This window comes from Postia placenta, assembly GCF_002117355.1.
Source record: "Postia placenta MAD-698-R-SB12 unplaced genomic scaffold POSPLAscaffold_3, whole genome shotgun sequence".
NCBI lineage: Eukaryota > Fungi > Basidiomycota > Agaricomycetes > Polyporales > Adustoporiaceae > Rhodonia > Rhodonia placenta.
In genome coordinates, this window is record NW_020169834.1 from 2593403 (window position 1) to 2613840 (window position 20438).

The following is a 20438-nucleotide window of genomic DNA, read 5'->3' on the forward strand; positions in this document are numbered from 1 at the left end:
ATACAGTCGATATTATCCTCTGTTGAGTGTGTTGCCGGCGCCGCGTGGGTGCGTATCGGTGTACTGTGCCCACTTCTCGTCTTGCTGCCTCTGCTCTTCCGCCTTCTCCTCACCGAACACAGCGCCGTCTTGCTCCGCATCGAGTGCCAATTGTTCTTTGGTAGTGAGCCTCGTTTCTGATTGGGGTCTGCATGATCATCAGCGTCGGTGCATGTCGTAGATGGACAAGATGCTTACCCTCCGCCTGTAATAATGTTCCCGCGCTCGCGCTCGATCTCGAGGTATTCGTCGATTGACATGGTGGGTAGGCGATGGTCCGGGCCGAACACTTGGTTCTGCAGCTCCGCACGATCCGGCTGCGAGGGTAAAATAGTAAACGGTCGGAGAGGCTATGGCGGACATCAGCAATGACGATTATACACAGGCTCAGAAACTCATCCGCACCTTTCCGCTAGGATCCAGTAATGGGCCCTTGCCGTCGGGTCCCCCTTGAGGCCTTGGCGCGTCCAACCGCCACATGTTATCAACCTGGCGCTCTTTCGCGCGTCGAGGATCCGCTGGGGGCTGCGAGGGCCGCGGCGGGGGTGCGCTACGGAGAAGCTGGAGCTCTTGTTCCAGGCTCTGCAGCTGGGCGTGCGCCTGGCCGTATGTCAGACGGAGAAGGAGCAGGATCGCCTCCCGTAGGATCTCTTCGGTGTCAGCGTCGTCCTCGTCATCTGCGGGTGGGGGTACGGATTTTTGGGATGATTCGGGGAGGAGGGAGGCGATGAGCTCAAAGTCTGATGATGGCTCGCTGACCGGTGCGCCGTGATTGCGACGCTTGCGGACTTCCTGCGGGGGTGAGCCGGCATGAACAGAACACAGATGGTGAGCCAGGCATACCGTGATCCTAGCCTTAAGCTCCTTTTCCTTCTGAAACTGCTTGATCTTGACCTCCCTGCGCTTCTGTGCGTCTGCAGTTGACGGGATCGAGAGGCCATATAGTGCCTTCTCTGACTCGGGGACGATTTGATATGTTTCCAGACTTGCCAGGAAAGCCCGGTACAGTCTCTAAACTACGTGAGCTGAAATAGCTGGTGAGAAGAAGCAGCACGTACGCGAGAATGTTCCGCGCGTTCCAGGCGTTCCTCCGGACCAACAGTCCTCACACGACCTTCCACCTCCGAAAATACGAACGGGACCAGCAGGTAAACCAGATCGCGCGTAGCAATGTCCGAGAGCAAATCGTTTTCGCTAAAGAGTGATAGCGCAATGGCGCGGGACTGGACGAGCCTCAGGTCAAGCAATGCGGACTGAATGAGCTCCTGTGTGCTGCCTGTGGGTGAGCGAGCGGTGAAAGCTGTGTGCAATTAACCGACCTGAGTTTTATCGTCAATGGTGGGCAAGTCGTTCGCCTTCGCAGCGGTCGTGAGCGCTCTGTGGAACAGGCCTGAAAGCGGAAGTTCAGACATCGTGGTTGGTGCGCGCGACAGTGGAAAGGAAAGATGACGCCTGTGCACAGAAATGCTTCCGCGAACGATCGAGTACACGGTGTCACGTGGACCGCGACCACTTGCGCCCCACCTTCGACGCGTCTTCTTCCCCTATATCCTCATCGCTGATCCTCCGCAGTGCACTCACACGCTGTCCAGTAGCGCGAAAATACGGAGGACTTGTCATGAAACGTGCTGCTGAATCTGACGCGCGTTCACCCAGCGAAGACCTCAAGCGGCCGCGGAGCACGGAGCACACGGACACAGGCGTTCCCGACGCGTCTGTCTTCGAGCCAAGTCTGCAGAGACGCGTCGCCGATGTCCTGGAGGGCCGCAGCGATGGAACGGGCTTTGTTCACGTACACGTGTCTATGAAGTGGCCTCCTGTCAACCAATCGATGCGGCTACGCGCGGAGGCCTTGGATGGCTCTTCGGACACGAAGTTCGGAGTTGTCTTCACGGGTGACTGTGCTCCCTACCTCCGCCACATCAATTCAGCAATTGGTATCAAAGATGATATATACCTTGCACTCAAGGACGGTGTGCTCGACACCACTAGCCCAATGCTCGACCTCAGTTTTGAGCACGGTGCGGTCATCAAGGTGGTCAAGAGGGCCAACCCTAGGGACGCTGACCCGATAGTGAACACATGGAATCGTAAGAGCAATTGCGTCTGATGATGATGTTACATACTCACTGGTGTTATTCTGCAAAAGTCAAGGAGCAGGATGACCTCGCACTGAAGTCACCCAAAGTGAGCGACTGGTTCGCTACCCCTGCAGCCACACTACGAAGAGATATTTCGGGCACGCAGATGGGCACTGGCCGACGTGACTATGCGCCTGCTTATCCAGCGATGGGTGTCACAGTCACTCCTGTAGGTCCTGTTGCGCTAGCAGCCGCTGTACTCCGAGCAGAGCCCGAAAGAGAATCACCGCTCTCTAATCCGACCCAAAGCACTGTTGCTTTCCCTGCTGCGTCGAAGTCCTCTACATCTATTGACCGCCTTAGGACAGGCACACCTCCTGCTCAGAACGGACACAAGAGTGTCTCTCCTCCACCTGGCGTCTCGTCGACCTCATCCTTGAATAGCGACACGTCTACCAAACCGCAAAGCAAACGCGGGAACTCGTCAGGTCCGCGAAAGCAGGCTGTCTTCAAAATACCTCAGACGTCTTCATATCAAGAACATGCGAACAAACCTCTTTTGATGTCGAAAGAGAACGCACGTTTGACGCGAGCGTCGCTGGAAGCTAAGCTTCCTATCGACAAGCCAATTTCCAAAAAGGATCTGAAGAAAGAGAGGCGACGGCTCAAACAGCTGCAGAGAATGCATGACGTACGTGCACCTGAAGACCAAATACCCCCCTTTAACCTGGCAGATGCTGCGATTGCCGCTACCGATAAGAATTTTGGTGTGAACACCTCTCTTGACCCATCGACGCTCACCTCGCCGCATGTCCATACTGAACCTGTGCATACTTCATCTAATGTCGCCATGGCGGAATTTACTCCTTACGCCGAGGGAGATCTTGCTAATTCGTCTTCTGCTCAATCTTCTGCGATATCAAATATTCCGACGTCTACACTAATTTCCTCCCTTACTCCTCCTGCTCAACGCGGGGACCCTGAACCATCTCGCTCCAAACTAGCCTCAAATTCTCCTTCGTTGATCAGTCAGCAATCCGCTGATTCGATCCTCGCTCCTCTTGCTCGCTCCGGTAGCTCAGTCCCTCCGATTTCTCATGGACTGGACCCTACACTACATACATCCGTGCACTATGCATCTTCGTCCGGCCGTCTTCCGAAATCTGATTCTGACAGCCCTGACCTGTCGAAGGCGTTAGCTGATGGATTCTACACTGAGCATGTAAGCAGTTCATTAGATTTACATGTTGATTTCGATTCACACATCATGATGCCGTTGAGGGTCGTTATTCGCCTCTCGTTAAACTGACGGAAAAGATATCATACAATATCATGGGTGTGGTTGTGTCTTCTGGTGAAAGGAGCCGGACCGCAACGGGTGGTACGTATTTAGTGGTCATAGACATTTATTTCGATCACGACGTTTTCCCCACAGACAACAAGCTAAGACTATACTTGACTGATCCATCGATAGGGGAATGCGGAGCTTTCAGCGTAATCTGCTTCGCTCGCGCTTCGGAGTTGCTACCGGAAGCGATGCCGGGCAATATCCTGATGCTTCGACAAATCTACGTAGGATCCTGTTCTATGCGGGGCCTGCTTGAAACTGATCCTGCGGTGACAGGGTGACAGTTGGCAGGGTTCGGCTTGTGGCGTGGCACCGTCCTATAAGGGCTGGTCGTGGGCGAAATTTGACCCGCGCGACAATGACTCTACTCCCGTCTCGTCTCCTATTGGTGTCCACAACCTGCGCTTTCAGCCTACTGAGAATGAGTTGCGCTACTGCCGCCACCTGGTGGACTGGTGGAAATCGATATATCCTGAGGCGTACGCTCATGCGATTACCGTACATAAAGTCACGAGTAGGTATAGCTTGGGTGGCTCTGGACGAGTCCATCGGTTGATAGCTGATGCGTCGCCGACCGCTGAGCCGCAGGGGTACTTCGATTGCACAGTGGAGGTGAGTCTGCTGTCGTAGAGTACGCAATTTCGGGACCTGATGCACACTTGCACAGGTGTTGGCCGGATATCCAAACGAGAATGGCGTATACACGCTCTTTGTTACCGACTACACACGCAATAACTCCATCGTGCCCGTCGAAAAGGATATGTGGCCGAAGCAACTCTGCGACAAGGTGCTCAAGTTCGAGCTGTTTGCTCCGGCTGCAGAAAAAGGGCCGGCCATTGCGGAGAGGAAGGGATACTACTTCTTCGGTAATTGCAGGATGAAGGTTAGCACTGGAGGCTACTGGGAGGCTACATGGTCGCAAATCAACAAGATGCGGCGCCTAGATGAAGACGAGTTGGAAGCAGAACCTCATCTGGCGGAACTTCTTAAGTGGGTACATGATTATTTCAATAGACGGCCTGATATCGAATACTGCACAGGCGCAAAGAGAAATTCAATGCTATGGTCGCAGCGCACACCGATGAATTCCCACACAAGCGGTTTGATGAGGTCGAAGAGGAGCGGATTTTCTGTTGCACAGTCGAGGTACGATCTGTCGCGATATATCGGCGGTGGGGTCCTAACAAAGTTCGCACAGGTCCTCCATGTATCACCAAAAGACGAACGCACTTACCTATATGTGACGGACTACACGTCGCGAACGGACTTGGCAGTCGTCGACATGTCCGCGCCTATTTTTCAGGGCCTGCAGGATCGTGTGGTGAAGATTGCGCTATTCAATGGACAAGCGACGACAGGCAATAACTTGGCGCCGGGCGATCTCGTCTTGATTCGCAATCTTAGGCTGAAGTCGTTCGGAGGGACGAAGAAGTTATCAGGGCGTCTGGGTGGTGATGCGCGGTTGATTAACAAGCTACAGGCGAAGACAGCAAACAATCTCGAGTTGACAGCGTTGCTTCGGTGAGTTATGCGAATCAAATTATCATCTGCGGCCGCTCAAGTCAATGCGGATGGCTAGGCGCAAGGAAGAGTGGCAGACGTATAGGAACAAACGTGGCAAGCACAAGAGCCCTCAATCGAGCGCTGGTCAGCGGAAAGGCAACAGCGAAGTCGCTGACGCACAATCTATACCCTGCAAAACGCTTTCTGCGTCGCCTAACTCTGGCGAGATCATATTGCCAAACCCTGCTGCTTCTGCGCAACTCGACGAGCGGTCTCGCGTTCCACTCACCAGATTTACGAGCATCAAGGAGGTCGAGGCAAGCGAAAAGTGCATGGACTTACACCAAGTCAAAGCTCGTATTGTCGATATTTATCCTGAAGAGCTCAAGAAATTTACTGTTCGGCGGTGCACGAACTGTAGCGAAGAGTCGGTAGACATATTGCGTGTTGTGTGCGCGCATGGTTGGCTGATTCGCCTGCTCTAGTATTTCGGACACGTTCCGCGTCTGCCCCGCTTGCGACGATGTTATGGATCCCGAGGGACATAGTTTCGTGCGCACTCTCTGGGCATTCTGGTTCGTGATCGAGGATGAAGAAGGCAGCCAACTCAAGCTTTCTGTTTACGATGAGAACGTGAGTTTCTGGACCCCCTTCGATATCGGAGTGCTCGTTTATTTGCTCCTGTCAGTGTAACCTTCTGGAGGGCATCGACCCCCTTGACATCAACGAAGGATATCCCGACGCCCTGAAGGAGCTTACTAACAGGCTGACGCCCCTCGTTGGGCATTTGATGCAAGAACGCAACGGCACGATGGAGCGAATTCTCGACCGTGCCAGCGGGACTGAGAACCGCACTCCCACTCTTCATTTGACATGCACGAGCTTTATGCCGGATGAAAATGTTGTTGCTAAGGACTACATTCTCCTCCATCATGAAATCTTGTCATGATGTTCCATGGTCTGCGTATACTTCTTTTCATTGTTATGTTGAACTTATGCTGTGCTCAATATACGTTTTTGTGGCTATGACCGGCAAGTGGGGGAGCAGGTCGAAACGTGATCTGAGATCATCTGGTAGTGTCGCATGCGATCATGATTGATGGGAGAGATGCCTATTATGGGCAGTGTGACATTGGCACAGGCGCTCTGGGTAGCGTCGGGTTGTGCACAGGTCTCGTATTCTCACTCATCATCTCCTTCCTCCCCTCTCGACCGGCGCAGGCCCGATGCGTCTTCCGCTAACCTTACTCCTTGCGCTCCTTGCATACGACTCGGTCTACGCGACACCGGCAAAACGCCATTATTCTACACACGACTACTATGTACTGGAACACAACCCTCATGCAGGTGCTTCGCTGGCCGACTGTGCAAGTTCGCTGGGAGTAGAGATCGTCGAGCAGGCGGGAGCTCTTCAAGACCACTGGCTTGTGCGTGCTCCGAAGCCGTCGTCGCTACTGGGCAAGCGGCATGCGGATGCGGTAATGCAAGCTCTTGAAGACCTGCAGACGCGCGCGCAGTTGAGCGGATTCTCAGCAAGATCTGAGGATGCGCTTCGGAGTCGAGACATCGTGTCCTCCGTAAAATATCTTGCCCCTCAGACCCTTCGTCAGCGCACGAAACGCGCGCCTCCTCCACCAATCTCGCCTGGGGGGGATGGAGATATCGAGAGTTCTGCATCTGTTGCGCAGCGTATGGGCATCACAGATCCTGAGTTTGGAAGGCAATGGCACATCGTCAACGATGCGTCCCCGCACAACATGATGAATGTGACGGGTGTATGGGATATGGGCATTACAGGCAAGGGCGTCATTAGCGCTTTAGTCGACGATGGCTTGGACTACACCAGTGACGACCTCGCGGCTAACTTTGTAAGTGATGTCTGGACCTAAAGCACCACTTTGATTAACATGTGTGTAGTATGCCTACGGCTCATACGACTTCAACGACCATCTGGATCTCCCAACACCCACTCTCTTCGACGACCACCACGGAACCCGCTGTGCAGGCCAGATAGCCGCCGTCAAGAATGATGTTTGCGGTGTTGGCATCGCGTATGATTCGAAAGTTGCCGGGCTCCGTATTTTGTCTGGTCCTATCTCGGACGTCGACGAGTCCGCCGCGCTCAACTACGACTACCAGAACACATCCATCTTCTCGTGTAGCTGGGGACCGCCAGATGATGGCAGGTCCATGGAGGGCCCCGGATACCTTATCAAGAAGGCCATGGTCAACGGTATTCAGAACGGTCGCCAGGGCAAAGGGTCAATTTTCGTCTTCGCGAGTGGTAACGGTGGGAGAAGCGCAGACCAGTGCAATTTCGACGGCTACACGAACAGTATCTTTTCGGTCACCGTTGCTGCAGTCGACTACCGCGGCCTCCACCCGGACTACTCGGAAGCATGTGCTGCGAACATGGTGGTCGCATACTCGTCAGGAAGTGGCAACCAGATCGTAGGTCAAGCATGTAGGGATAGTTCCATGCTTTACTGAGTTGCCATCCGCGTAGACTACCACTGACCGCGGTAAGAACAAGTGTGCTCACTCTCATGGTGGTACATCCGCTGCTGCGCCCAATGCGGCTGGTATATTTGCACTCGCTTTACAAACGAGGTACGTCCAAAAATCGCTCGCATTATATCTTCTGTGCTCTGTGCTGATCATTTCGCTGCCCAATTCGTAGACCTGATCTGTCATGGCGTGATGTCCAGCATCTCTGCGTGAAGACCGCACAGATGATCAATCCGGATGATCCTGACTGGGAAACCACGGCCGCGGGCAACCGCTTCAGCTACAAGTATGGCTACGGCGTTATCAACGGCTACGAGTTCATCAAGGCCGCGCAGGCCTGGCAGCTTGTCAAGCCTCAGGCGTTCATCGACCTCCAGACAGTACAGATTGCCAATGGCAGCATGAACATCTTCCATACGATGACCGGTGGCGAGCCCATTGTACCCGGTGGTGTGACGAATAGCATTGAGGTCACACAGTCGATGCTCGACGAGAACAATTTCGAGAAGCTCGAGCACATTACGGTGAAAGTCTGGATTACGCATACTCGTCGTGGTGATGTCGAGGTCGAGCTTGTAAGCCCGAACGGAATACGCAGCATTTTGGCGGCGACACGCTATGGGGATTCGGCCAAGACTGGGTTCCCAGGTTGGACGTTCATGACAGTGAAGCACTGGTATGTTTCAAGACTTGAATTGCGTAAACAAGAGGCTGATCAGTATGTCGCCGTGTTACAGGGATGAGAATCCAGTGGGCAAGTGGTCTCTCCGTGTAAACGACCAGAACAAGGAGGACGAATCTGGCGCATTCCTTGGCTGGACGATGACGGTCTGGGGATCCGTCAAAGACGCGACCAAACCCCTCAAAGTCTATGATGTTCCTGTCATCGATTCTCTCTTGCCGCCGGCCGCGGAGGGTAGCAGCGACAGCCACATATCGACACCCATTCCGACGGCTACTACGACCAAGACATTCTCGAAGCCAACTGCGGGCCTTCCTGGCGACCACGGCGACAAAGAGGGCGAGAATCACAAGCCCGCATTCCCCGGCAGTCAGCCCACCACCACCAAGCCGGCCGAGGACGTCGCGGACCCCGCGAAGACATCCACCAGCACGACGACCACGCCGACGCCGGATGAGGGATGGTTCGCGGATCTGTCGAATTTGGTCACGAACCAGATGTGGTTCTTCGTTGCAATTGGCGCGGTCATCGTATTCTCGATTGCTGTCGGCGTGTTCTTCTGGCGACGCCGCGCACGCAGGCGGGCGCAGTACAGCACCCTCCCCGAGAGCGACGACGTCGCGATGAGCTCGATAGGCCGCAGCACACAAGGCGGGCAGCGCACGAAAGAGCTGTACGATGCGTTTGGCGAGGTGTCGGACGACGAAGACGCGGATGAAGAGACGCGGCTGCACCCGCAGGGCCCATCGCCCGGCATCAACCTACATTCAGGATTTTTGGACGACGATCCGTCGACTGCGGGAGGCATCACGCCCACGAGATACAGGGATGAGCCGGAGTCGGAGCATATAGAACCCACCCACCACGAACCGCAGGGGGAGCGATCGGACAGTCCAGCGAGCGGGAGCGGCGATGGCAGCTGGGAGCATGCATCTGAGACACGGTAGTGTCTCAAGAACAATATGTCTCTCGTTTACGTTATGTTGTAATGTTCTGGATATGTGGAGGAGATAATGGTATTTATGTGATACAGATGATACAGACAGCAGAGCAAGACCACAGAACCTCATACACAAATAGCAGGAGGAAGACGTCAAAACCAATAGAGTATAGCGACCGGTCCATTTTATCTTCAGCTGTCTATTGAATTGATGAGCCGTAGCTTTGAGTTATTCGCCACGCGTGTCCACACGTCCATATTTTCGTACTAAACAGGGAGTCGTCAGTGTCATAAGAAGCTGCTTTATGGGCTATGGCATACCTCCACAATCGTTTCCATTAGCTGGGCTTCTGTGAAACCACTTCTGAGAACGCGAGCACGGATGTCGATCAAAGACAGTTCATCGAGATCCTCGTCGTCCGAGTCTTCGCCATCAACATCCATGTCATTTTCGCCAGCGGAACCTTTCCCCATACGCCTGGACCTCTTCCGCCGCTTGTCCTCACCGCCAGACCGATGGTCGGTCATCATTTGCAAGATGAGCCTGTAGATCTTGCTCACGTCGGAGCGGTCGTGCTCGCGCTCCTCGTCGTCCTCTTCTTGCAAGCTCACCTTGCTCACCTCCATCAGACGCAGAGCCTCGTCGACATCTTCCTGGCTGACATAATCAGAGAACCGCAAACGGCAAAGGGCTTGCGCAAGCCGGAGAACACCAAGCAAAGTCCGTGCGGAAGTGTATGTGTGCGACTTCTTCTGCATCTCCTCGTCTTTGGAGACCTTGCGCAGGCGCACATAGGACTCAACGACATAGTTAGAGACTTCTGGCGGGACCGTTGGGCGCCGTTGGCGAGCAAGGGCGATGTAATGTCTGAAAGTAACTTAAGTAATAAGATCACAACGACCGTAGGAGGTTACTTACCTGACGAGATGTGGATCAACGAGTTGGAATTCAAGCTCGGGGTGCGTGTTGTACATGTGCACATGTGTGACATGCTGTGCAAGTCGTTCGTCGTCGTCCCTTGTGGGCTTGTCCAGAATCAAGAACAGGAGGTCAAATCGGGACAGCAGAGCGGCAGGAAGGTTGATGTTCTCGACTGGCGACAGTTTAGGGTTATAGCGACCGTAAAGAGGGTTAGCGGCAGCCAAGATGGAGGTGCGTGCATTCAGCGTTGTCGAGATGCCGGCCTTAGATATGGATATCGTCTGCTGCTCCATGACTTCGTGGATGGCTGTTCGATCAGATTCCTCCATCTTGTCAAACTCATCAATACAGCAGATGCCATTGTCGGCCAAAACAAGCGCACCACCCTCTGCACGTAGTCAGTGTGGTGAAGGGAATAGGACCATGGTAGCAAACTGACCAAGGACCATTTCGTCGGTGACAGGGTCCCGCATAACAGCTGCTGTTAGACCGACGCCAGAAGAGCCCTTTCCCGTGGTGTACACCCCGCGCGGGGCAACCTTCGAGATATACTTGAGAAGCTGGGACTTCGCCACACCGGGGTCGCCCATCAGGCAAACGTTGAGATCTCCACGAATTTTCATACCGTCCCCTAGTGTCTTGGTAACGCCACCAACGAGCAGCAGTAGGAGAGCTTTCTTCACATCGACATGGCCGTAGATTTCCGGAGCAATACTCTGCGCAAGCTTACTGTACAGCTGCGGGTCGTCCTTGAGCTCAATGAGCTGCTGCCGGATCTCTGGTGTAATCTCCATGTTGCTGTATTGTTTCTTCAACTGAAAGATATAGTTCACCTCTAGGTAGGTATCGGTGAGAAGACCAGCGCGAACGGCTTGGTATCCAGTATATGGGATGGGAAGGAAGATCCCGCCAAGGTGTACAACATCCCCCGGGCTCATCTGCCGCGTGAGGCTTCCATGAACATGTACGGTCATCGAACGAGGAATGTGGCCAACAGGAACTTGATCCGCCTAATTTACCCTAGGTGAGCAATAAATTCATGTGCGGATACAACTAGTCACTGACCATCTCCTGGATTTTCACCTCCTGGAACGGACTGAATCGGCAGGCTCGCGTCTGCATGTGCAATGAGCCATGTATGCCGTTCTTTTTACATTCGTTTTCGTTCTGACAATCGAATATGGGCGTGAACTGTTTGCTAGAAACCTCCTGGAATGTCTCCGAACCGCAGACATCGCACGTATACGCGTTCACTTTCAACAGTGGCTTGACCTCGGACACGCGCGTTACGATACCGCGTACCGTAATGAGCTTGCCTAGATGAGTGCCTTTGACGTCGCGTACAGCCATAGCAATGTCAGACAGTAGAGGTCGAAAGTAGAGATTGCTGTGAAACGTCAGTGAAGAAAATCCATGCGGCAATACACGCACTTACTATCGTCTGAGCAAATGATCCGGGAAGCCCTCCTGCGCCCCGTCAAGTCTCTCGTTTCTCTCTCTTCGTTGATGCAGGATGACGTCAATAACTTCATCTTGTTCGCTAATGTCCTTGGTAGGGACCGGCATGAGCTTGTCCACCACTTCGCTGAACAGTATGACATATCGTCGAGTGTTCTGACGAATGCGATTAACTAGTTCCGCGACCGTCTTTTCATGCTGTAACATCAACGCGTTGGTAGCCAGTCATGTGGTTACAAGGTACGACTTACTTCTGCAATGTCTTCCAAGTCAACCACCAGCATCTCTTGCTCACGGTTAGCTATTTGTTGCTAACGCATCCGTCAGCTACGGCAGTTTCACGACATAGGAATGTTACATACTAGCTGTTGCATGTATTTCAACCCCTCCCTAGCAGGTGGTGGGCCTCCGTCATTGTTAATGTCGATGTCCGCAATTCCACGCGCCAAATCCTTGTCTTGTCCGACAAAGGTGGAAAAGAACCCTTGAATCCGCTCTGCAGTCACGGTAAGACCCAATGCATGTACTTTCAATGCACGTCAACGTACCTTTTTCTGCTTCATAGTCCACGTTGATGTTCACGACCGGAAGCGACATCGTAAAAGACAGACGAAGATGAGGGGCGCGTAGCGGCCGCAGACGCGGTGTAACAGACGCGTCGAGTCACAGCGTGACGGTTGCACGCGTCGCGAGAACGTCTCTTGTGGCTATAGTACTTGGTACCTGCCGAAACACTCTTCACGTCTGTCTTAATTCCTATTGGGACCCACTCGTTCTCGCATGCCGGCGTCCTCTAGGATTCGCCATGCGCGATCTTCCAGGAAACGGTCTCGTTCTGTTGAAAACGATGAAGACACAAGTAAAACCCTAATTTTCCTGAGGCGACTTAATGTACTAAATTTCCTAATCTCCAGCAGCTCAGATTAGAAAGGTCAATTTTGAGCTGAACTAGGGAGGAAAGTAAAGACATTTTAGGCTGACTTCCTTTAATCGACTTGAAAGGGGCCAAGGCAAGATCGAGGCTGTTCAGGAAATGTGGGGTTTTATATTGATGCACACACTGCAGACAGTCCGCTCGGCAGAAGCCATACTCGCTCTCATCGGATCTCTTGCCTTACGTTGAGGTTCCAGATGTCCAGGTCGTCAGCGCATCGTGAGTCTAGGCCTTCGGCTCTCCAATATCGAAGCTCTGATGCGCCCCTAGCCATGAACCCGACTATGCATCAATAAGTGAGGCCTCGTTGACTTTGGCGTCTCTAGAGTGCATCTGGAACCACTGACATCAGCAGGACCCCGGTACGAGATCCCAGAAGACGAGCAAATCGAAGACGACTTGGTGGTTGATGGCGAGACGGTGGCCGACCCTCAGGATGACGAGACCATTCCCATCCGGGTCCTCGATGATTTTGCAATCTACGAATGGTTTGGTTTGCATATGGTGGGCATTGCAGAGCTCCTCGGTCTCACACCAGAGTCTGAAGATGGCATTACCTATGGCGCCTCTGGTATTGTGAGATCCTACACGGACTCATCAGACAACGAAGACGACGGAGACGACGGCAGTGAGACCTCCGCAGTACCATCGCTGCAACCAAGAGTCAAGCTCTCGCAGATCATTGAATTCAATGTCCACAACGTCTCTTGTAAACGAGGCAGAGACCTACAAATAGATCCGTAAGTGACTTGGCTGCCTAGGCTCCCAGTTCATGTTTTGAAAAAGGATATGGTCAGCAACATCTATATACGGACGCAGAATTCCTGGTATATTCTTGACCAGCCGTTGGATTCGTACTACCCGTTCTTCATTGATTTTTGGATCAAACATCGACTCTTGCATCTCACAATCAGCTCTAGTCTCGCTGATCCTACTACGACAACGGATCAGTTCGTCGAATTGTTGGCGGTGACACCAGAATCCTCAGATGAAGTAGGAATCGCTCTCAAATTTCTCAGTCGTGAGCTGGGGGAACAGGATCTCAACGCGGATGATACCGTAGGTATTACAACCTTATTCCAAGCCTCTATCTGACCCCCTTTCCAGCGAGCATACATCGAATCCATGATTCAGATGCTATGTGCTGATGATCCTCAGCTGCGTCGTGCTCTGTCACATGTGCCTCTCATCTGTTCGCTCGTAGAGCTCAATGTCTCTTCTCAGAGTGGCAAAAAGGAGTCAGCGACCCACAAGGAAAGGATTAAGAAGACATTCAAAGACATCGAAAAGAATGTTTTACTGCACCGCGAAAGGACAATTGTGACTCCTACGGTTGCTCGTATTGCGGGTGATCTATTTGTGCAGACTCTCAAAGTTACTGGGGAATCTCTGGAAGAGAAGGCATCCGATGACAATGGGATGGAATTTGACGTTGCGCCTGTGCATTATACTGACCCAGCACGCATTGAGTGGGTCCCGACCTCTCGAATTGCCCCTTACTATTACAAATCGGTCATCGTTGATGGAGTCAAGTACTCGGCATGTTATCTCACCTTCGTGAACTACATGATTCAGAACGCTAATTTCCAGTCATGCTTAGGTCGGCGATACAATAATGGTCGAAAAGGGCGCTGACGGCAATGCTATTAGAGCGAAAAATGCAGGAGGAGATCCATCTCGGAGTATCAACTGGCTGGCTAACGCCAAATGGAAAGCCTCTCATATCTTGTAGTCAATTTCAATCTCACCGGATGATCAACAGGTTTTGCCAGATTGCCTACATGTTCGAGCGCCAAGAGACGCTGAAATGTAAATATGGAAGCAAACCAGTGACCCGAAAGTACTTCCATGCAAGATGGCTACAACATGGCTCGCAGATGCTCTTACAAGAGACGGCCCATCCCAACGGACTCTTCTATCTGAATGAATGCGATGACCTTCCGGTCGAGTGTATATACAGACGGTGCAACTTGCGCGTCCTCGGACCAGACGAGCCAGAACCTATAGAAGAGCCCAGTGATCTGTTCTTCGCGCGGTATGTCTTCAGATACTAGACATGAGCCCAGTCATACAGCATCATTCACAACGGCTTCAGGATGATATGGGATAGCACCCAGGCCGCTCTTGTGAATGTCACTGATCAGGACATACAAGCAGCCATCGGGGTATGTAAACCGTGGAAGCGATGTTACGTCTGTGGCTTGCATACTCTCCGCGACAAGCAAGCGACATGGACGCCGTGCTCCGACGGCGGGATCTCAAGATTCGGCATCGATTATCATGTCCATGACTTCGTCTACGTAATGCCTCACAGTTCATCGTCTAATGCTGCTCTGTTTGAGATCGGTCAGCTTGTAAATCTCATCCTTGATGCAGATAGTCATGTTCTTGAGGTCGAGGTCCGCTGGTACAAACGATATGACCTCGTCGTGCAAAATTGTCCCGATGATGATGATGATGATGATGATGATGATACGAGTTCTCGAGTCGTGAGCGATAATGTGAGTGATATTTGTATACTTTCCTCCTCATAGTATTGATCTGACTCAAGCGTCGACTGTACCGGACGCGGGAATACGAGACAATCAATGCCGATCGCATACAAGGCAAGGCCTATGTCGCCTTCATCGAATCTCGTGACCGGCGTGACGAATGGCTACAACACGATGATCACTTTTACACAGATCTCTACACCAACAATAGCATAGCGCAATCGTTGGATGACCTGCATACCCTAACAAAGTCTATACCACAATGCTTAGTTTGTCGGCAACAGCGTATCGACCAGCTGGAGAGCGAGGTTGAAGTCTTGGATCGCAAGGGCCCTCTTCGCGGACTGGAACTATTTGCAGGTAGACATTAAGGCGACGAATATCATCAAAGATCTCATCGTCATGCGTAACAGGTGCTGGCGGTCTCTCCACAGGACTAGAGTTGTCTGGCTTTGTGCAAACGAAATGGGCGGTTGAATTCTCGCCTGGTGCTGCTTTGACATTCCAGTATGCTCCCGGATTAGCACGATTACACGATACTAACCAAAAAAATAGGGAAAACCATACTAATGCGATCGTCTATAACCAGGATTCTAATGTCCTATTGAAGCATGCACTGGCCGCTCACGAAGGCAACAATCCGGAGCCACTCTTGTCTTTGCGTGAAGACGAGCGTCATGAGCTACCGCCGATGCCGACCCAAGGCGAGGTCGACTTCATATATGGGGGTGCGTATCTCCCTTTATTCGTGGACTAATGATCTTCATATCAACGTATCCTCAGGGCCTCCCTGTCAAGGCTTCTCAATAATGAATCATTACAAGGTAGTCTCCTTCGCCCTCGTTTGATCGTAATGGCTGAAGAATGCAATCTTACAGAAAGCGGATGATATCAGGTAAGACAACAAAATACGCTCCTCGCTGCGTACAACCCTTGATTACGACTACCTTAGGAACTCATTGGTTTGTAACATGATATCATATGTTGAATTCTACCGCCCTCTGTTCTTCCTGCTTGAAAACGTACCTGGATTACTGCTCTATCCGCTCAAAGGTCGGCAAGTGGGAAGAGCGATCGTCGGCGGAATCAAGATGGGCGTCGTGAAATTCATTATACGCGCCTTAGTCTGCCTCGGGTAAGTACATTAGCGTGGTTTGCAGCTCGAATACGCTGCACATCACGCAGTTACCAGGTTCATTTCAAGGTCGTAGATGCTGGTCATTATGGCGCTGCACAAAGTCGCCGGAGAGTCATTTTCTGGGGAGCGAAACAAGGCGTCCCTCTACCTAAGTTCCCGAAGCCTATGCATGACCTCACTAAACGCTCGTTTCACTCTTTCAAGCTCCCGACAGGCGAAGTCCTTAAGCCTGTTACATGGTCGATTCGCCACAAAGAGAGTGGCCAGAGTAACCATCAATGTGTGCCTCTCCTACCAGTCACCGTGAACGACGCCATCGCAGACCTTGTGAGTGCACGGGAAAAATCCTCGTTCATCTTGACTGACCCTATTTGTAGCCGTCGTTTGATTGGTGAGCATCTTGCATATTCGTGGTCTCGTGAGGAGCCCTGAATCGGTTCCAAAGGGTCAATCCATTCAATGAGATCCGTCCAGGCCCAAAAGACCTCGATGAGATTGGTCTTCGCCTGGCAAAAGGTATCAGGAGATTTGACGCAGTCCCTTCGTTAGAACCAAGACTCGCTGGGTTTACCGACCCTGTCCCTTACGCACACCCTCCCATGAGTAGGTATCAACTATGGATCCGCCAGGGCGCCGGTGCAGAGGTCACACATCATTACACTCGCCTGTTCCCTGCACGCATTGTAGAGCGGTGCGTGAAACGTCATCTCCTCTCCCATCTACTTTGCTTCATTGCGCACTAAACCTTTCCCACAGCGTTGTCAGAGTTCCTTTGACGCCGAACGCGAATCATGAAGGTAAGAGTCTGGTCTCAATCCCCACGGGCAGCCGATCCGATGCGGCTTGAAATGGCACAGGTCTACCGGCAAAACTCAGAGTGGGCAGGCTCTTCGAGTCAAGCGGTGATGCGAGAAAGCGATATGATAGTACGTGGCTCTTTGAAATGTTTCACATCGCCAAGGCCTCATTGTTTCGGACTCCCAGGGGTGTATGGAAGAATCGACGGTGATCAAATCTTCCAGACCGCCTTGACTACAGTTGCACCGAATTCCAAGGTTGGACGAGTTTTACACCCAAACGTAAGTCGTCCTGAACGCCATATGATTTATAGTCAATATCACCGAACACGCTTCTTGTTTCAGCAAAAGCGTATCCTCACAGTACGCGAATGCGCCCGCGCCCAAGGGTTCCCGGACAAATATGAGTTTCACTCAGTCAATACTAAGTTATCGGATCGTGTAGCGGACGTGAGTTGTTCCCACACATCTCGCTCCACCCTGTTTGTAACATCTAAACATCTTGCAGCAACATCGTCAGATTGGGAACGCTGTTCCAGTCCCATTGGGTCTTGCATTGGGCAAGGAACTTGGGAAAGCGTTGATGCTCTATTGGGATCAGCAAGATGTAAATGTTTCGGAGAGATCACTCAGTCCGGAGGTGTAGCCATAGATAACATTCAGACACTGGATAGCACGACGGACAGCATCCTACTCCAAAAGACAGCGGTTGTATACAGACAAACTCACAGGACACGATAGCAATAATGTACCTAACATTATATGTCAATATCCGCATTGTGCTCCAGTCCATATAGCGCGTCTCGCGCGTGCGACCTGACGTCGTTCTCCAATCCACCATGCAGACCCATTGAGTTTGTTCTAGTTGGGCTACTGCTCACGCTCATGTGCCGCAGCGTCCTGTCAATGCCGACATCGTGCAGGGCCTGGCGGCTGCGAGGATTGCCCTTGACAAGCTCTTCAATGCATGACACGGCGGGTTGACGAATGCGCGCTGTGCCATCGACGAGACATTTGTGCAACGCGGGTAAGATGCGAGGATGCGACAGGATCAGGTCTTGATGCGTAGTGCTGTGGGCGAGATTTGCTAGTGCACACACAGCCTAAAATTGTGTTCGCGCCAGATGAGAATGCGCACAAGCTCAGCGTCATTCCGAGCATACAGCAGGGAGAGTGGGTTACCTCGTGTATGACATCTTCAAAGTCAGACTCCATCGCATCCGCGAGGATGTCCAGGAGGCGGTCAGCACCCAGCCTTTCGAAGACCATCGCGACGTCGTCTTGCTTGTCAGCAACATTGCGCAAGATATTCCATGCTTGCTCTTGTATGTCGAGCTCTGGGTCCATCAAAAGGCTACGGTACGTAAGTAATGCACAGTAACGGGGAGTAAGGGAGGCACGTACTGTGGCAGCTCGTCCCAGCCTAAGGCGTCCATGACTTGACGCTTGATGGCCTGCGGGCATCTATACAGAAGGTTTTTGATCGCCCAGAGACCGTTCTGACGAAGGGCAGGGTCTCCCGAATGGACGAGCTGGACGAGCCTGGGCAGCAAGCCCTGCGTTACAAGAACCTAGGATAATGAAAGCCATGTCAGTTCACACACCGCCGCATCACCATCGGACGCACATCACGCAAGGGGGAAGATTCGTTCACCAAGTTGCACACGACGGTCGACGCAACGAATGTGATACGCCGGTCCTCGTCCTGCTTGAGAAAGAGCTGGTACGCCGCCATGCCCAGCCCGCTGTCCACGATGTTCGTCCGCAGCACCGCCACGGAGCGGCTGATCGCGCGGACACACTGACACGCTGCATAGCGCACGCCGACGTGCGTATGCGAGAGCGACGTCTGGATCGCGGGCACCAGCTGGAGCTTGTCCGTGACCTGGCTGCGGATGTCGTCGTCGAACATCGAGATGGAGGCCACCGCGATGAGGGCCGCCTGTTGTTTGTCTCGTCAGTCGCGGGAGTGTGCATGACAGGGTGGGAGACGTGCTTCGCGCAACCGAGATACGCTCTCGGGCTCGTCTTGCTCCCATTCCGCTGTCTTCTCGCTCGGTGTGATGCTGGTGATCAGAGCAGCCAGTTTGTCGAGAGACTTGCGTTGAGCCGCAAGCGTACAAAGCTCCTTGTTGTCGCACACAAGCCCGGCTGCATGTATATAGCGGTGAACCAACGAGAGACGGCTGACAAAACGGACAGAGCATACAGAGAATGTAGCAGGCTTTCATCCGGGTCTGCGCCGCATCAGACTCCGAGGCAATGAGACGGTTGACAACATACATCACGGTCAACACAGGAGAGTCGTCCGTCGTAGACAACGGAGAGTGTGCAAGCCCAGCGCGAACTATTCGCGTCGCGCTGTCAAAACCAGGAAGTTAGTCAAAGGATAGCAGACATGCTGAGGAGGGTGTACCAGAGGCAGGCCGCAAGACGAATCTCGGTGGAGCGTGACTTGCATAATGAGAGCACGACACAGAGAGGTGCTGCAGGACAGTACTTTGAGCTCTCAATGTCTCAGATGGGCAAATATGTGCATACCTTCATTCTCCAGAGACGGGATCGCCAGACTAATGGCTACGGACGCATTTTCCTCCGCCAGACAAGCAATCGCGTACAGGACGGCTTCTTGAAGCTGCATCAAACATGTCAGCTCGGTACATAGTTGCAACAGACCGAATGCCGCTACCTTGGCGTCTTTTCTGCCCAGAAGTGCAACAAGGGCGCGGACGACCCACCCGCCCTGCCTACTAGGTACGCGAGCGACGTCTGGCTTCTCCCACCCGCGCTTGCCCTTGATCTCCTTCAGCCGCTCCGAAGGCAGGAGCCAGTTCGTGACCGCGGTCCGATGTGCGTCTGTACGTACCCCGGCGGCAAGCAGCTGTGCGATGTTCATACTCGTTTGGGTCCAAGGGTCCGCGAGCAGGGGCAGGTATATGTCCAGGATGTCTGTCTGCAAGCATGGCGTTACAAACGGCGCTACGCACACCGGCTCGGACAGGGGGGAACGCATGCGCTACCTGGAAGAGATAGTCCAGCGCAGCCTTGGCTTCTACGCGGATCTCCGACGACGTGCGCAGGCCCCATTGCGAGGGCCCGACTTCCTCGGCGATGGTCGATGCCAGGACACGCAGGGCGCGCGCGAAGGCGGCCTTCAGCTTTGGAGGCTCGGTGGGCCGGAAGAGCGAGATGGCGTAGAGAAAGGCTTGGTGGGCGTTGCATCTCAAGAGCGTCCTGAGGGCATCGGAGGATCCTGAAAATGAATGGTTGAGCTCTGTCTGCCGTGCCATAGGGTTTAAGCGCACCGTACGCAAGCGAAGCTATAACATGGGCAGCCTCCGTGCGGATGTCGGCTTGCGCCTCGTGGGCCTCCGGCGAGGGGTTGTTGATGCATGCGACGAGCCTCCACGACGGTCAATGCCCGATGTTCATGATCATCGTCGTGTGAGATGGACGCTTACATTTCGATGAAGGCGTCATCGTGAGCGAGGGCGAGCTTGGCGGTGGGATTACCGATGACTGAGTTCTTTGCCTTCTTGAGGGACGATAGATTTATGGTGGGGATTGTCATGTCGGAAATGTTTCACGGTTGCAGG

General features: G+C 53.0%; 6 protein-coding genes across 6 annotated transcripts; 3 read left to right on the forward strand and 3 right to left on the reverse strand.

The window, feature by feature from the left end:
- Positions 1-12: 12 nt before the first annotated feature.
- On the reverse strand, positions 13-1451 carry POSPLADRAFT_1134099 (hypothetical protein; the record flags this gene model as incomplete). Its single annotated transcript, XM_024484432.1, has 6 exons — positions 13-187; positions 238-389; positions 445-831; positions 883-1050; positions 1098-1262; positions 1359-1451. 6 exons carry the CDS (start codon positions 1449-1451, stop codon positions 13-15), a joined length of 1140 nt encoding a protein of 379 aa, XP_024342263.1.
- Positions 1452-1657: 206 nt separating this feature from the next.
- On the forward strand, positions 1658-5920 carry POSPLADRAFT_1054217 (hypothetical protein; the record flags this gene model as incomplete). The annotated part of the gene is made up of 9 exons (XM_024480494.1): positions 1658-2129; positions 2189-3342; positions 3745-4080; positions 4136-4458; positions 4509-4614; positions 4667-4989; positions 5048-5398; positions 5457-5604; positions 5660-5920. The coding sequence occupies 9 exons, from the start codon at positions 1658-1660 to the stop codon at positions 5918-5920; spliced, it is 3474 nt and encodes a 1157-aa protein (XP_024342264.1).
- Positions 5921-6197: 277 nt separating this feature from the next.
- POSPLADRAFT_1167722 (hypothetical protein) lies at positions 6198-9192 on the forward strand (the record flags this gene model as incomplete). Its single annotated transcript, XM_024487980.1, has 5 exons — positions 6198-6839; positions 6889-7422; positions 7478-7581; positions 7652-8155; positions 8217-9192. The coding sequence occupies 5 exons, from the start codon at positions 6198-6200 to the stop codon at positions 9106-9108; spliced, it is 2676 nt and encodes an 891-aa protein (XP_024342265.1). The 3' UTR covers positions 9109-9192.
- A 101-nt stretch (positions 9193-9293) lies between these two features.
- POSPLADRAFT_1044832 (hypothetical protein) lies at positions 9294-11855 on the reverse strand (the record flags this gene model as incomplete). Its single annotated transcript, XM_024478617.1, has 9 exons — positions 9294-9368; positions 9423-9526; positions 9608-9969; positions 10021-10411; positions 10463-11033; positions 11089-11410; positions 11459-11679; positions 11733-11792; positions 11844-11855. 9 exons carry the CDS (start codon positions 11853-11855, stop codon positions 9294-9296), a joined length of 2118 nt encoding a protein of 705 aa, XP_024342266.1.
- Positions 11856-12612: 757 nt separating this feature from the next.
- POSPLADRAFT_1044833 (hypothetical protein) lies at positions 12613-17488 on the forward strand (the record flags this gene model as incomplete). Its single annotated transcript, XM_024478618.1, has 18 exons — positions 12613-12634; positions 12771-13155; positions 13177-13474; positions 13523-14004; positions 14178-14450; positions 14511-14580; positions 14638-14916; positions 14967-15267; positions 15342-15414; positions 15463-15635; positions 15961-16042; positions 16093-16376; positions 16469-16736; positions 16802-16842; positions 16903-16971; positions 17030-17124; positions 17188-17292; positions 17351-17488. 18 exons carry the CDS (start codon positions 12613-12615, stop codon positions 17486-17488), a joined length of 3438 nt encoding a protein of 1145 aa, XP_024342267.1.
- Positions 17489-17497: 9 nt separating this feature from the next.
- POSPLADRAFT_1073523 (hypothetical protein) lies at positions 17498-20436 on the reverse strand. Its single transcript, XM_024482616.1, has 12 exons — positions 20304-20436; positions 20148-20245; positions 19863-20095; positions 19532-19795; positions 19384-19477; positions 19259-19328; positions 19052-19203; positions 18857-18993; positions 18470-18784; positions 18247-18413; positions 18025-18196; positions 17498-17945 (listed from the first exon to the last, which is right to left on the reverse strand). Exons 1-12 carry the CDS (start codon positions 20411-20413, stop codon positions 17601-17603), a joined length of 2157 nt encoding a protein of 718 aa, XP_024342268.1. The 5' UTR covers positions 20414-20436; the 3' UTR covers positions 17498-17600.
- Between the last annotated feature and the right edge of the window lie 2 nt (positions 20437-20438).